Source organism: Macaca thibetana, chromosome 4 (genome assembly GCF_024542745.1).
Source record: "Macaca thibetana thibetana isolate TM-01 chromosome 4, ASM2454274v1, whole genome shotgun sequence".
NCBI lineage: Eukaryota > Metazoa > Chordata > Mammalia > Primates > Cercopithecidae > Macaca > Macaca thibetana.
Window position 1 is genome coordinate 144,217,853 of NC_065581.1, and position 12,342 is coordinate 144,230,194.

General features: G+C 32.8%; 1 protein-coding gene across 4 annotated transcripts in view; it reads left to right on the plus strand.

The window, feature by feature from the left end:
- The window catches only part of TBC1D32 (TBC1 domain family member 32), a 223,988-nt gene that overhangs the window by 195,310 nt on the left and 16,336 nt on the right, over nucleotides 1–12,342 (plus strand). For all 4 annotated transcript variants that reach the window (XM_050788740.1, XM_050788739.1, XM_050788738.1 and 1 more), the window contains one exon: nucleotides 4,762–4,902. In XM_050788740.1, coding sequence (XP_050644697.1) covers nucleotides 4,762–4,902 — 141 coding nt within the window. The remainder of the gene's footprint in view (nucleotides 1–4,761; nucleotides 4,903–12,342) is intronic.

The following is a 12,342-nucleotide window of genomic DNA, read 5'->3' on the forward strand; positions in this document are numbered from 1 at the left end:
GCCTTCCATAGCATCATTTTTTCTTTTCAATTACAAATATATCAAGTTGAATGTTTTATTACCAGTAGTTTGTTTTGATGCTTCTTTGTAAAACAAATGACATGCTGTTAAGATTCCTCTGCAGTAATTCTATCTAGAACTGTTAGCTAAATGCTGCTACTAATATCTTACATTTATACAACAGTATAAATGTTTCTGACTAACAAACTTTTGAATTGCTATTTCCCCTATGTCACTTGACTTGATAGTGCATTCAGTAAGTCTTAATATATTATTTAAAAGTGATACCTTTTCTATTTCATCTGTTCCATTGTCTCAAACATTGTGGTGATAGTTTCCATGCAACTTGATAATATGAACAAATCTGCAACATGGTGACAGACACTTTGGCTTTAGCTGTTAATTAGTACAAACTTGTCTACCTTCTTTAACTCAAACTCACATTATTGTAATCAACCTAAAAAGAAATCAGCCTATTTCCTCAATTCCACTTACCTCAACCTCATTACCCTGTCCTATTTTTTAACATTTTTATAGCCTATATCAAGTCCTAATATTTATTTATTTATCTATACACTTAATGTAAGTTCTTTGAAAAGAGTTTTCTGTTTTGTTCATAGGTGTGTCCCAAACTATAGGCCCATAGTAATCACTCAATAAATGTATGTTGAGTGTGCAAATTTATATATATATATATATATATATATTTTTTTTTTTTTTTTTTTTTTTTTTTTTGAGACAGAGTGTCATCCAGGCTGGAGTGCAATGGCACGATCTCGGCTCACTGCAAGCTCCACCTCTCGGGTTCACACCATTTTCCTGCCTCAACCTCCCAAGTAGCTGGGACTACCCGGCTGGGTAGGCCACCACCATGTCCGGCTAATTTTTTGTATTTTTAGTAGAGACTGGGTTTCACCGTGTTCGCCAGGATGGTCTCGATCTCCTGACCTCGTGATCTGCCCTCCTCGGCCTCCCAAAGTGCTGGGATTACAGTTGTGAGCCACGTACATTAATATTTTAGTAGAAATATGTAACGATCTGTAAGTTTTTATTTTAGAAAATGTATTTGAAAGATACTAGATCCCCTGCATTCATAAGAATGTTTTAAACAAATGACCTTAAAAAGGTTTAAAAAAAATAAGCTTAGGATAAGCAAAACAGGAAGTAATGAAACATTAATTTGAAGTTCTTAAAATTTTGTAAACTATGATTATATTACTCATATGATATAAAAATAGTTTGAAAAATTATCTTTCGAAATCATTTACACCAGAAGAACCCGTTAATGTATTGATTTAAACGATCTTCAATTATTCTTTGCTACTAAGAAAAAATCTTTCTAAATGATGAAATAGTTATTCTTTATGGAGTTTGATCAAGAATCAGAGTTTGACCAGTTGTTAACAATGAAGCCATTAATCAAATGATATATTAAGAAAAATGAGGAGATTATTTTCATAGTAGAAATATGTAATTTCAAAGAATAAATAAAAGTAATGATCATAAATTTCCTCTCTCTGTAAAAACATATGAAAAAGGAAACCTAATTAAACTGAAATAAAAACCAGAGTATTTTACATGCATATACAAACAAAACTCCACTGATAAATCAGGCTAAAGTAATACTCAAATGAAGTAGTATAGTTCAACAGGAAATTCATGCAATAGTTATAGGGTAACCACTACAGAAGCCCTCCCTTATTCTTCTTAAAATAACAATTACCTAGTTCAGAAAGTTCATGGATTTGAAAATTCTAATAGTATTCAAGTATAAATTTACATGTAAATTTTACAGTTAGTAGAATGGCATGACATACTTGTAACCCCTTTGTAGAATATCAACAAATGTAAGCCATGTGACCAATCACTTGTAGGAAAGATGTCTAGTGTAAAACCCCTTCCTTGTCTTATATGTGACTATAAGTCTTAATCATATTTGCAGATTTCAGTTTTCCCATTTTTTTTTCTGACAGGAGAAAGATTGATATTATCTAGAATTATAGAATCAAAGTTTTAAAAAATCTGCAAAATTTTTTGTTTACCCCTATGCATGATGCACAAGTTAACTACAACGTTGTTGTAAAGCATGGCACATCTTTTTTGCCCACAAAGTCTGAAAGGTGGAGGATTAGGCTGGACCAGACTAGACTGAATCCGTTTGAATTGGAGAGTTTCAAATCTTTCTAATGGGGTCTTTCTATTTAATTTTCATAGCAATGTAGAACTAGTTTATTTTCTTAATATCAGGAATAAAATGACTCATCCAAAGACCTACAATGGAAGAAAAAAAAACTAAGACCACTATGTTTTATTTTTAAACATAAATCTTTTATTAATCACTAAAGTAATATACTGTATTCTGAAGAGTGTTATGTTGTAAAGTCCTTGCTTCATGTTATGTCACTTTCTAGGATCTACAAAGCCAATGTTTTTATTGACAATTTTTTTGCACTTTGTCTTAGCATAGTTTATATATTAGATTATTAATTAGATGATGCTAAATGCTGTTGTCCTGCATATGTTCCATTAATCCGATATTCTGAATGATAAAGAGTTACTGTCCTTTCAGAGAGTGGTGACTAAACAAATTACATCGAAACACTTTAAGTATAATAAACAATTTATCATTTGATGATTCAGAAGACCTTGTGTTATATTCATGTGACTCCGAGCTGTCACTATTGATCTGGTTTTATGAACAATGTTTACTGTAAAATAGAGGCATGAAATGGTAATTAATAGATCAACTAATGAAACTTTTATATAAGCGAGCTTACTGTATGACAAAAAGAAAAGACACTAATAATTGCATACTGTGCAATCTGTGTGTGTAATCATTAGCATCTTCTCTTTTTAGCATTCAGTCAATAATATGTTGAGCAACTATTCTATGCAAGGCTTGGTATCAGGAGCTGTGTTACCACAAAGTATGGCAAAATTTCTTCCAACAGAGTCTAATTTATAAGAATAGAAGAACTCTTGCCTCAATATAGGGAGTCCATTACATAACAATGACTTATTTTCCTTGAAAATATAATTAATAACTCTATTGTCTGTATCTCTTAATGGACCTACTCTAAAGGTATTTCTAATGTGGCCTGTATATGAATCATTTCCTATACATAGAACTCTTATACTACTAGTAGACATGTAATCAGAAAATTACTACCTAAGTTTGCATGGAAAAACTAAAATGTATTTATGAGTTGATTTTTGTTTTCATATATGCTTGTTAAATTTGCTCATTCTACAAATCGTCATTAGTGAAACACATTGCAGTATTTCACAAAAGAAGATAAATCAGTGGGTACTATTTATCATTCAGTCCATATTATTATTTTAATGACTCATTAAAGTTTTGTTTTTGTCCTACATATCGATACAAAGTTGGCTACAAGATACCATTTACTGTGCTATCTCTTCATTCATTAATGCACAAAAATAATGTTTTTTTCAAGTACTGTGAGGTATCTCCGGGAGAACCCTTCATAAATATACATTTACATAAATATTTATGTTTCTACAAATATATATTTCTGGAATGTGAAATAATAAATCATTTATGATGATGAATGATAAAACAGAAAAACCACTGTAAATCAACTTGCTGATTTCAGAAACTTCAGTGTATAACTCAAACCTAAATTCTTAAAAGCATCCTAGCATTAGCAATAAGGCTTTAAAGAAATCTTCCATATTTCAACTCATATAATTGCTATGAGTTTAATTTGTTTTAAGTTAAAAGTATTAACTTTATTTTATTTAAAAAGTTTGAAAATAAGATTTGTCCAGTAAAAGCAAGAAGATAAGATACCTTTTTGGCAGTCTTTGAATTATGTAAAATCTTCAGATCTAATTGGATTAATGTTTTTATTGATATTATTGCTAGTTGAACAGTTTTTCTTTTCATAAAATTATACCTTCAGGTTTATTACTCTTTGTTAAAAAACAATTATTATGGGTATATGTCAAATTTTTGGTAATACCCAGTTCATTATTGATCATTTGCAATGATAAATTGTACCTAAGATCTAAATTGAAAAAATAAACAACATGTTTGTAAATATATATGTGTGTATATATTCACATACATATGTACTATATATAAAATAAAATATAAGTAACTATCAATATACAATTATATAAAAATAAACATAAATTTTATACAAAATAGTTGGCCTGAGAACCTTGATGGGAATGCCTTGTGCACTTCTTTCCCAGTTTTAGAGATGAGTTTCTCATGTCATTCCCAATTTGAATTATCATTAATTCAGGGTCAGATTTAGGTTAATATCAACATAGTAAAGGGGACAATGCAAATATCTTCAAGAGGTGACAAAGCTAAAATCCTTTGACATTATAGAATCATTGGCCAAAGCCAAGAATATTAAGCATATTTCAATACAGTTAGTATTAAAATGTAAAATATTACTCGTGTACTCACTTACATGTGTATTTATTCTTTCATGTAACAGCCCTCATCTTTCCACAAGGATTTAAGTTGCCAAAATTATAAATTATTAACTCTATTCCTGAGTCTTGGAAGGTATATAACGCTGCCTTTATCAAAATTTCTTCTTTCACCACTGTTTAACATTCTGACTTTTTACTTTACGTAATTATTATATTTACAGTAATTTGTTATGCCACCATATTAATTTTGAAGCAGCAATTTATAGCAAAAGGAAAATAGGTATGTTGGATTATTTTAAATGATCTGTGTATTTATTATTTAATTTTTAATTTTTCTCTTTTATTCAGAGTTACCTACCTATTGACACTGTAGACTCTGGCATCCATCCAGTGTATTTTTGCAGCACCCATTATATTGAAATGCTACTGAAGGCTGAGTTGCCTCTTGTGTTTTCAGCTTTTCACATGTCTGGTTTTGCACCATCACAGGTAATCCATAAGGGAGTAGCATTTCTTCAACTGCTTTATTTCAATGTCTTCAAATAAAACTGTGTTCTCATCAAATAAGGAAATACATTTAAATTAATAAAAGTGTGTATTTAAAATCCTCAAGCTAGCTTTTTCCCCAGGCCTGTTATGATATAAGTTTGCTTTATAAAACTTTCTACCATTTGCAAAATTTCAGCTATTCAGGGCATGCACTGTCTGAAAGTCTGTATGACATGTAGGCTTTTTAATGGAGATGGTAATACTTGCTTCATAATGCCAGTGATTTACTGAGGTAACAGGGCAAGAATTCTTACCAACATTGCTTCATATATGAGATACTGTGTCTTATCTGACAAAAAAATCCCAAAATAATTATACATAATTGCTTACATGTTTTAGACTTGAATTATTGAGAAATTATCCAGCATGTTATCATTAAGTAGTGTCTATTAGAGAGAATTATTCTACATCAATGCTATAGAAGAATCCTGCCAGTCTTGGTTTCTAAAGTATTGAATTTTGTCTCATTTCTTTTAATTAAATTATAATGTAGAATTTTACCAATATATTTTATGATTAAGATTAACTTGATCTTGGGACTTCTTTGATATTTTTATGTGATACAGTAATAGATTTCTTAATGGTAAACTATCCTTGCATTCCCTTAGATTTATCCTATAGGGAATCTTTTCCACTTAATTAGATACTAGCTTTTCTTGATATTATGATATGAGCTTTCATATTTATTTTGAAGAAACCTTATATCATTTATTAAATTTATTTGTATGAAGTTATTCTTCCTATTTTAAACTTTTTGAAGTTAATAAGAAATTTAAATATAGAAAGGAATTGTGCGTAGTTTAAAGGAATACTCTTCCTTGGCCAATTTTTGCTCCTGCTATATGTACCTAAAACACTTTTTAGAACTTTAAATCACAAAATTTTTTAAGTCTGGTCAGAGGCAGTTGTTTAAACGTTTACTATAAACTCAATAATCAATTCTTTCCATTCTTCTAAAAAACTCAACTGGGAACAGTACGTTCCTGAGAGTTCCTTTTTGCTTTTCTAATCTGCATTAGTGTAATGTGTATTGTCTAAAGAATCCAATAATTTATGAGTCTCTACCATATGCTCTTTAATTTAAAACTGGACCAACAAAGACTATGGGAAAACCTTGCAATACCTCAAGCCCTGCTCTATTGATTTAGTGATTAAAAAGAGAATATCCATCTAGTAATTGGATATATCTTTATCAGTTTTATATATTTTTATTAATTTGGAACTACATGCAAATGGCAGATTTATTTAATAACAACCACTTCATTATTTTGAAACAGTAATGCTATTCTTTCTCTTAAAGTAATGTAAAAATATCCTTTTAATGACTCCCCATGTGAATTAATCTGTCTTAAGAAGTTGTATCATTGCTCTGTTGATATTATTTACCATTTTATTGCTAATTATAAAATATGAAAACAGCTTTTAAGTAACTAAATAGGTATATGTGATTAAGTAATTATTTGGATACAAATTTCGTAGCTTATTCATTTTGATCTAATTAGGAGCAGTGCTTTTTGAAGTTGTGTATTTTTAGGCACTGAGGAATTGGTTGATTAATGAATAATTTGTAGGCAGATTGCTAAATGAAATACACAGATCTCTAAAGTAAAAATAAGCTCAACTGAAGTACAAAAAAATAAATGTAGTAAGAAATGCATGTTTGTTGTAGAGTTTCTTTTAGTAGTAACTGAGTTTGCAAAGCAAATAGAAATTTGAATATATATTATTTTTAAATGAGCAACAGAAAATCAAATGTTCTCATTAACTTTTTGACTAATTTTATCTTTTGTTAAAAAAAAAAGTCTTACTGTACTTTGTTCATTTTCCTGGCTTAAGAAGTACCATGTATCTTTAATGATTCATCTCTTATAATTCCTTGGAGTCACTATCCTGCATATCATTGATTATTATATTGTACTATGTCAACAATTAGGCTAACACAGATAATCCCCTGGATATAAAGTATAAATACCTGCTTAGATTTTCTTATTTGCTGTTTTTCCCCCTATTATGAAAGCAGGATTATAGAAAACTGTTTCATTATTTTTTTGTGACACAATGCTTTTTGAAAATGTAAATCATACAAATGCAAAGCAGGATATGAAGGCTGGGCATGGCCCTTGTTCAGCGTCAGATTTATAAAATGCATATGTCTTTATGAATGTGTATGTCTTCCCTCTCTTCATGTTTTGGATCCATTGCATCTTGAGATAATACCTTCTCCCTTCCTGTGAGTTATTTTTGCTTCTTGGTACTTGTCCTTTAATATATGTCCAGATGGAAATATCCTGGATCATTTACAAGTATTTTGCTCTGTGTTTGTACACTGCTTCTGTACCCCTCTTTTAGTAGAAACATGTGTCTTGCTTTGTGAAATCATTATTTGTATTCTTTACCTTGCTCTTTTTAATTGAAGATCTTTAAAGGTATGGATATATGTGTGCCTCACTTCAGGTCCCTTGAGTTTCTGACACAGTGTCTTGCTTCATAGTATTATACTGTACTATATATACATAAGTGTATATATGTACTACATATATACACTTCATAGTATTGTACTATGAAGTGCAGCAAAAATAGTCTTATGTTTTTCATGTTTTTTCATAGTATAAAGAGTGGTTCTTTTTTCATTTAAAATTTTAACCTTTATTGTGTGACAGATAGAGAAATTCAGGATCAATGAAGTTAATTGACTTGCAGAGGTCATTCAGATAGTATAAGGACTTGAAACCACTTTTATTCCAAAGTTAGTTTTCTTCCTTACTTTACTGATACTTTTTCTATGATGAAAGCAAATGAAGCCAGAGGAGTTGTTAAAAATAGTGTCTTTGAATCAGAAAACTTTATCATTTGTAAATCATACCTATTTTGACTTAATTGAGTATCTGTAGGTAATTGTTTTACCCAGACTTTTTTGACTTAATGTTTTATTATTATTATTATACTTTAAGTTCCGGGGTACATGTACAGAATGTGCAGGTTTGTTACATAGGTATACATGTGCCATGGTGGTTTGCTGCACCCATCAACCCATCATCTACATTAGATATTTCTCCTAATGCTCTCCCTCCCCTAGGCCCCCACCATGCAATAGGCCCCAGTCTGTCATGTTCCCCTCCCCTGTGTCCATGTGTTCTCATTGTTCAACTCCCATTTATGACTGAGAAGATGCGGTGTTTAGTTTTTGGTTATTGTGTTAGTTTGCTGAGAATGATGGTTTCTGGCTTCATCCATGTCCCTGCAAAGGACATGAACTCATCATTTTTTATGGCTGCATAGCATTCCATGGTATATATGTGCCACATTTTCTTTATCCAGTCTATCATTGATGGGCAGTTGAGTTGGTTCCAAGTCTTTGCTGTTGTGAAAAGTGCCACAGTAAACATACGTGTGCATGTGTCTTTATAGTAGAACGATTTATAATCCCTTCGGTAGATACCCAGTAATGGGATTGCTGGGTCGAATGATATTTCTGGTTCTACATACTTGAGGAATCACCACACTGTCTTCCACAATGGTTGAACTAAATTATACTCCCACCAACAGTGTAAAAGTGTTCCTGTTTCTCCACAACTTCTCCAGCACCTGTTGTTTCCTGACTTTTGAATGATTGCCATTCTAACTGGCGTGAGGTGGTATCTCATTGTGGATTTGATTTGCATTTTTCTAATAACCAGTGATGATGAGCTTTTCTTCATATGTTTGTTGGCTGCATAAATGTCTTCTTTTGAGAAGTGTCTGTTCATATTATTTGCCCACTTTTTGATGGGGACTTTTCTTGTAAATTTGTTTGAGTTCTTTGTAGATTCTGGATAGTAGCCCTCTATCAGATGGATAGATTGCAAAAATTTTCTCCCATTCTATAGGTTGCCTGTACACTCTGATGATAGTTTCTTTTTCTGTGCAGAAGCTCTTTAGTTTAATTAGATCCCATTTATCAATTTTGGCTTTTGTTGCCATTGCTTTTGGTGTTTTAGTCATGAAGTCTTTGCCCATGCCTATGTCCTGAATGGTATTGCCTAGGTTTTCTAGGGTTTTTATAGTTTGAGGTCTTACGTTTAAATCTTTAATCCATCTTGAGTTAATTTTTGTATAAAATATAAGGAAGTGGTCCAATTTCAGTTTTCTGCCTATCACTAGCCAGTTTTCCCAGCACCATTTATTAGACAGGGAATCCTTTCCCCATTGCTTGCTTTTGTCAGGTTTGTTAAAGAACAGATGGTTGTACATGTGTGGTGTTATTTCTGAGGCCTCTGTTCTGTTCCATTGGTCTATATATCTGTTTTGGTACCAGTACCCTGCTGTTTTGGTTACTGTAGCCTTGTAGTATAGTTTGAAGTCAGGTAGCATGATGCCTCCAGCTTTGTTCTGTTTTCTTTAGGATTGTTTTGGCTACCCAGGCTTTTTTGTTCCATATGAACTTTAAAGTAGTTGTTTTCCAATTCTGTGAAGAAAGTCAATGATGACTTGATGGGAATAGCATTGAATCTATAAATTACTTTGGGCATTTGGGTTGGTTCCAAGTCTTTGCTAGTGTGAATAGTGCCACAATAAACATATGTGTGCATGTGTCTTTATAGAAGCATGATTTATAATCCTTTGGGTATATGCCCAGTAATGAGATGGCTGAGTCAAATGGTATTTCTAGTTCTAGATCCTTGAGGAATTGCCACATTGTCTTCCACAATGGTTGAACTAGTTTACAGTCCCACCAACAGTGTAAAAGTGTTCCTATTTCTCCACATCCTCTCCAGCACCTGTTGTTTCCTGACTTTTTAATGATCACCATTCTAACTGGTGTGAGATGGTATCTCATTGTGGTTTTGATTTGCATTTCTCTGATGGCCAGTGATGATGAGCATTTTTTCATGTGTCTGTTGGCTGCATAAATGTCTTCTTTTGAGAAGTGACTGTTCATATCCTTTGCCCACTTTTTGATGGGGTTGTTTGTTTTTTTCCTGTAAATTTGTTTGAGTTATTTGTAGATTCTGGATATTAGCCCTTTGTCAGATGAGTAGATTGCAAAAATTTTCTTCCATTCTGTAGGTTGCCTGTTCACTCTGATGGTAGTTTCTTTTGCTGTGCAGAAGCTCTTTAGTTTAATTAGATACCATTTATCAATTTTGGCCTTTGTTGCCATTGCTTTTGATGTTTTAGACATGAAGTCCTTGCCCATGCCTGTGTCCTGAATGGTATTGCCTAGGTTTTCTTCTAGGGTTTTTATGGTATTAGGTCTAACATTTAAGTCTCTAATACATCTTGAATTAATTTTTGTATAAGGTGTAAGGAAGGGATCCAGTTTCAGCTTTCTACTTATGGCTGGCTAGTTTTCCCAGCACCATTTATTAAATAGGGAATGCTTTCCCCATTTCTTGTTTTTGTCAGGTTTGTCAAAGATCAGATGGTTGTAGATGTGTAGTATTGTTTCTGAGGCCTCTATTCTGTTCCATTGGTCTATATCTCTGTTTTGGTACCAGTACCATGCTGTTTTGGTTATTGTAGCCTTGTAGTATGATAGACTAGGTTAAGAAATTATGACACATATACACCATGGAATACTGTGCAGCCATGAAAAAGGATGAGTTCGTGTCCTTTGTAGGGACATGAATGAAGCTGGAAGCCATCATTCTCAGCAAAATATCTCAAGGACAAAAAGCCAAATACTGCTTGTTCTCACTCACAGGGGGGAATTGAACAATGAGAACACTTGGACACAGGAAGGAGAACATCACACACTGGGGCCTGTTGTGGGGAGTGGGGAGTGGGGAGTGTTAACATTAGGAGATATACCTAATGTAAATGACGAGTTAATGGGTGCAGCACACCAACATGGCACATGTATACATATGTAACAAACCTGCACGTTGTGCACATGTACCCTAGAACTTAAAGTATAATAATAATAAAAAAATTACTTTGGGCAGTATGGCCATTTTCATGATATTGATTCTTCCTATCCATGAGCATGGAATGTTTTTCCATTTATTTTTGTCTTCTTTTATTTCCTTAAGCAGTGGTTTGTAGTTCTACTTGATGAGGTCCTTCACATCCCTTGTAAATTGTATTCCTAGGTATTTTATTGTCTTTGAAGCAATTGTGAATGGAAGTTGACTCATGATTTGGCTCTCTGTTTTTCTGTTATTGGTGTATAGGAATGCTTGTAATTTTTGCACATTGATTTTGTATCCTGACACTTTGCTGAAGTTGCTTATCAGCTTAAGGAGATTTTGGGCCGAGATGATGGGGTTTTCTAAATATACAGTATCACCACTGATCCCACAGAACTACAAACTGCCATCAGAGAATATTATAAATACCTCTACACAAATAAACTAGAAAATCTAGAAGTAATGGATAAATTCCTGGACACGTACACCCTCCCAAGACTAAACCAGGAAGATGGTGAATCCCTGAATAGATTAATAACAAGTTCTGAAATTATGGCAGTAATTAATATCCTACCAACCAAAAAATAGTCCAGGACCACACCAATTCACAGCCAAATTCTGCCAGAGGTTTGAGGAGGAGTTGGTGCCATTCCTTCTGAAACTATTCCAAACAGTAGACAAAGAGGGAATTCTCCCTAACTCATTTTATGAGGCCAGCATCATCCTGATACCAAAACCTGGCAAAGACACACACGAAAAAAAAAATTTCAGACCAGTATGCCTGACAAATATCGATGTGAAAATCCTCAATATAATACTGGCAAACTAAATCCAGTAGCACATCAAGAAGCTTATCCACCACGATCAAGTTGGCTTCATCCCTGGGATGCAAGACCGGTTCAACATACACAAATCAATAAATGTAATCCATCACATAAACAGAACTAATGACAAAAACCACATGATTATCTCAATAGATACAGAAAAATTCAGCACCCCTTCATGCTAAAAACTTGCAATAAACTAGGTATTGGTGGAACCTATCTCAAAGTAATAAGAGCTATTTATGACAAACCCACAGCTCATATCAGAGTGAATGGGCAAAAACTGGAAGCATTCCCTTTGAATACCAGCACAAGACAAGGATGTCCTCTGTCACCACTCCCATTCAACATAGTGTTGAAAGTTCTGGCCAGGGCAATCAGGCAAGAGAAAGAAATAAAGGGTATTCAAATAGGAAAAGAGGAAGACTTAATGTTCTTCTGAGAACCTTTGAAGATTGTTTTTTAATTCTAGTTACAAGGAGGAATAATTTATCTCAGATAAAATAATGTGCACCTCAGTGTGGCATCTTAATGTCCTTTGACATAATCTTAAGTATGGTTCAAGAACAAAATTGCCTAGGAGAGCTGTGGTAGATTTTAATGCATATTATGTAAGTGATTTTCCTTCCTTACAAGCCTAAAAAGCTATTTAAATGTCTTAAAGTGTA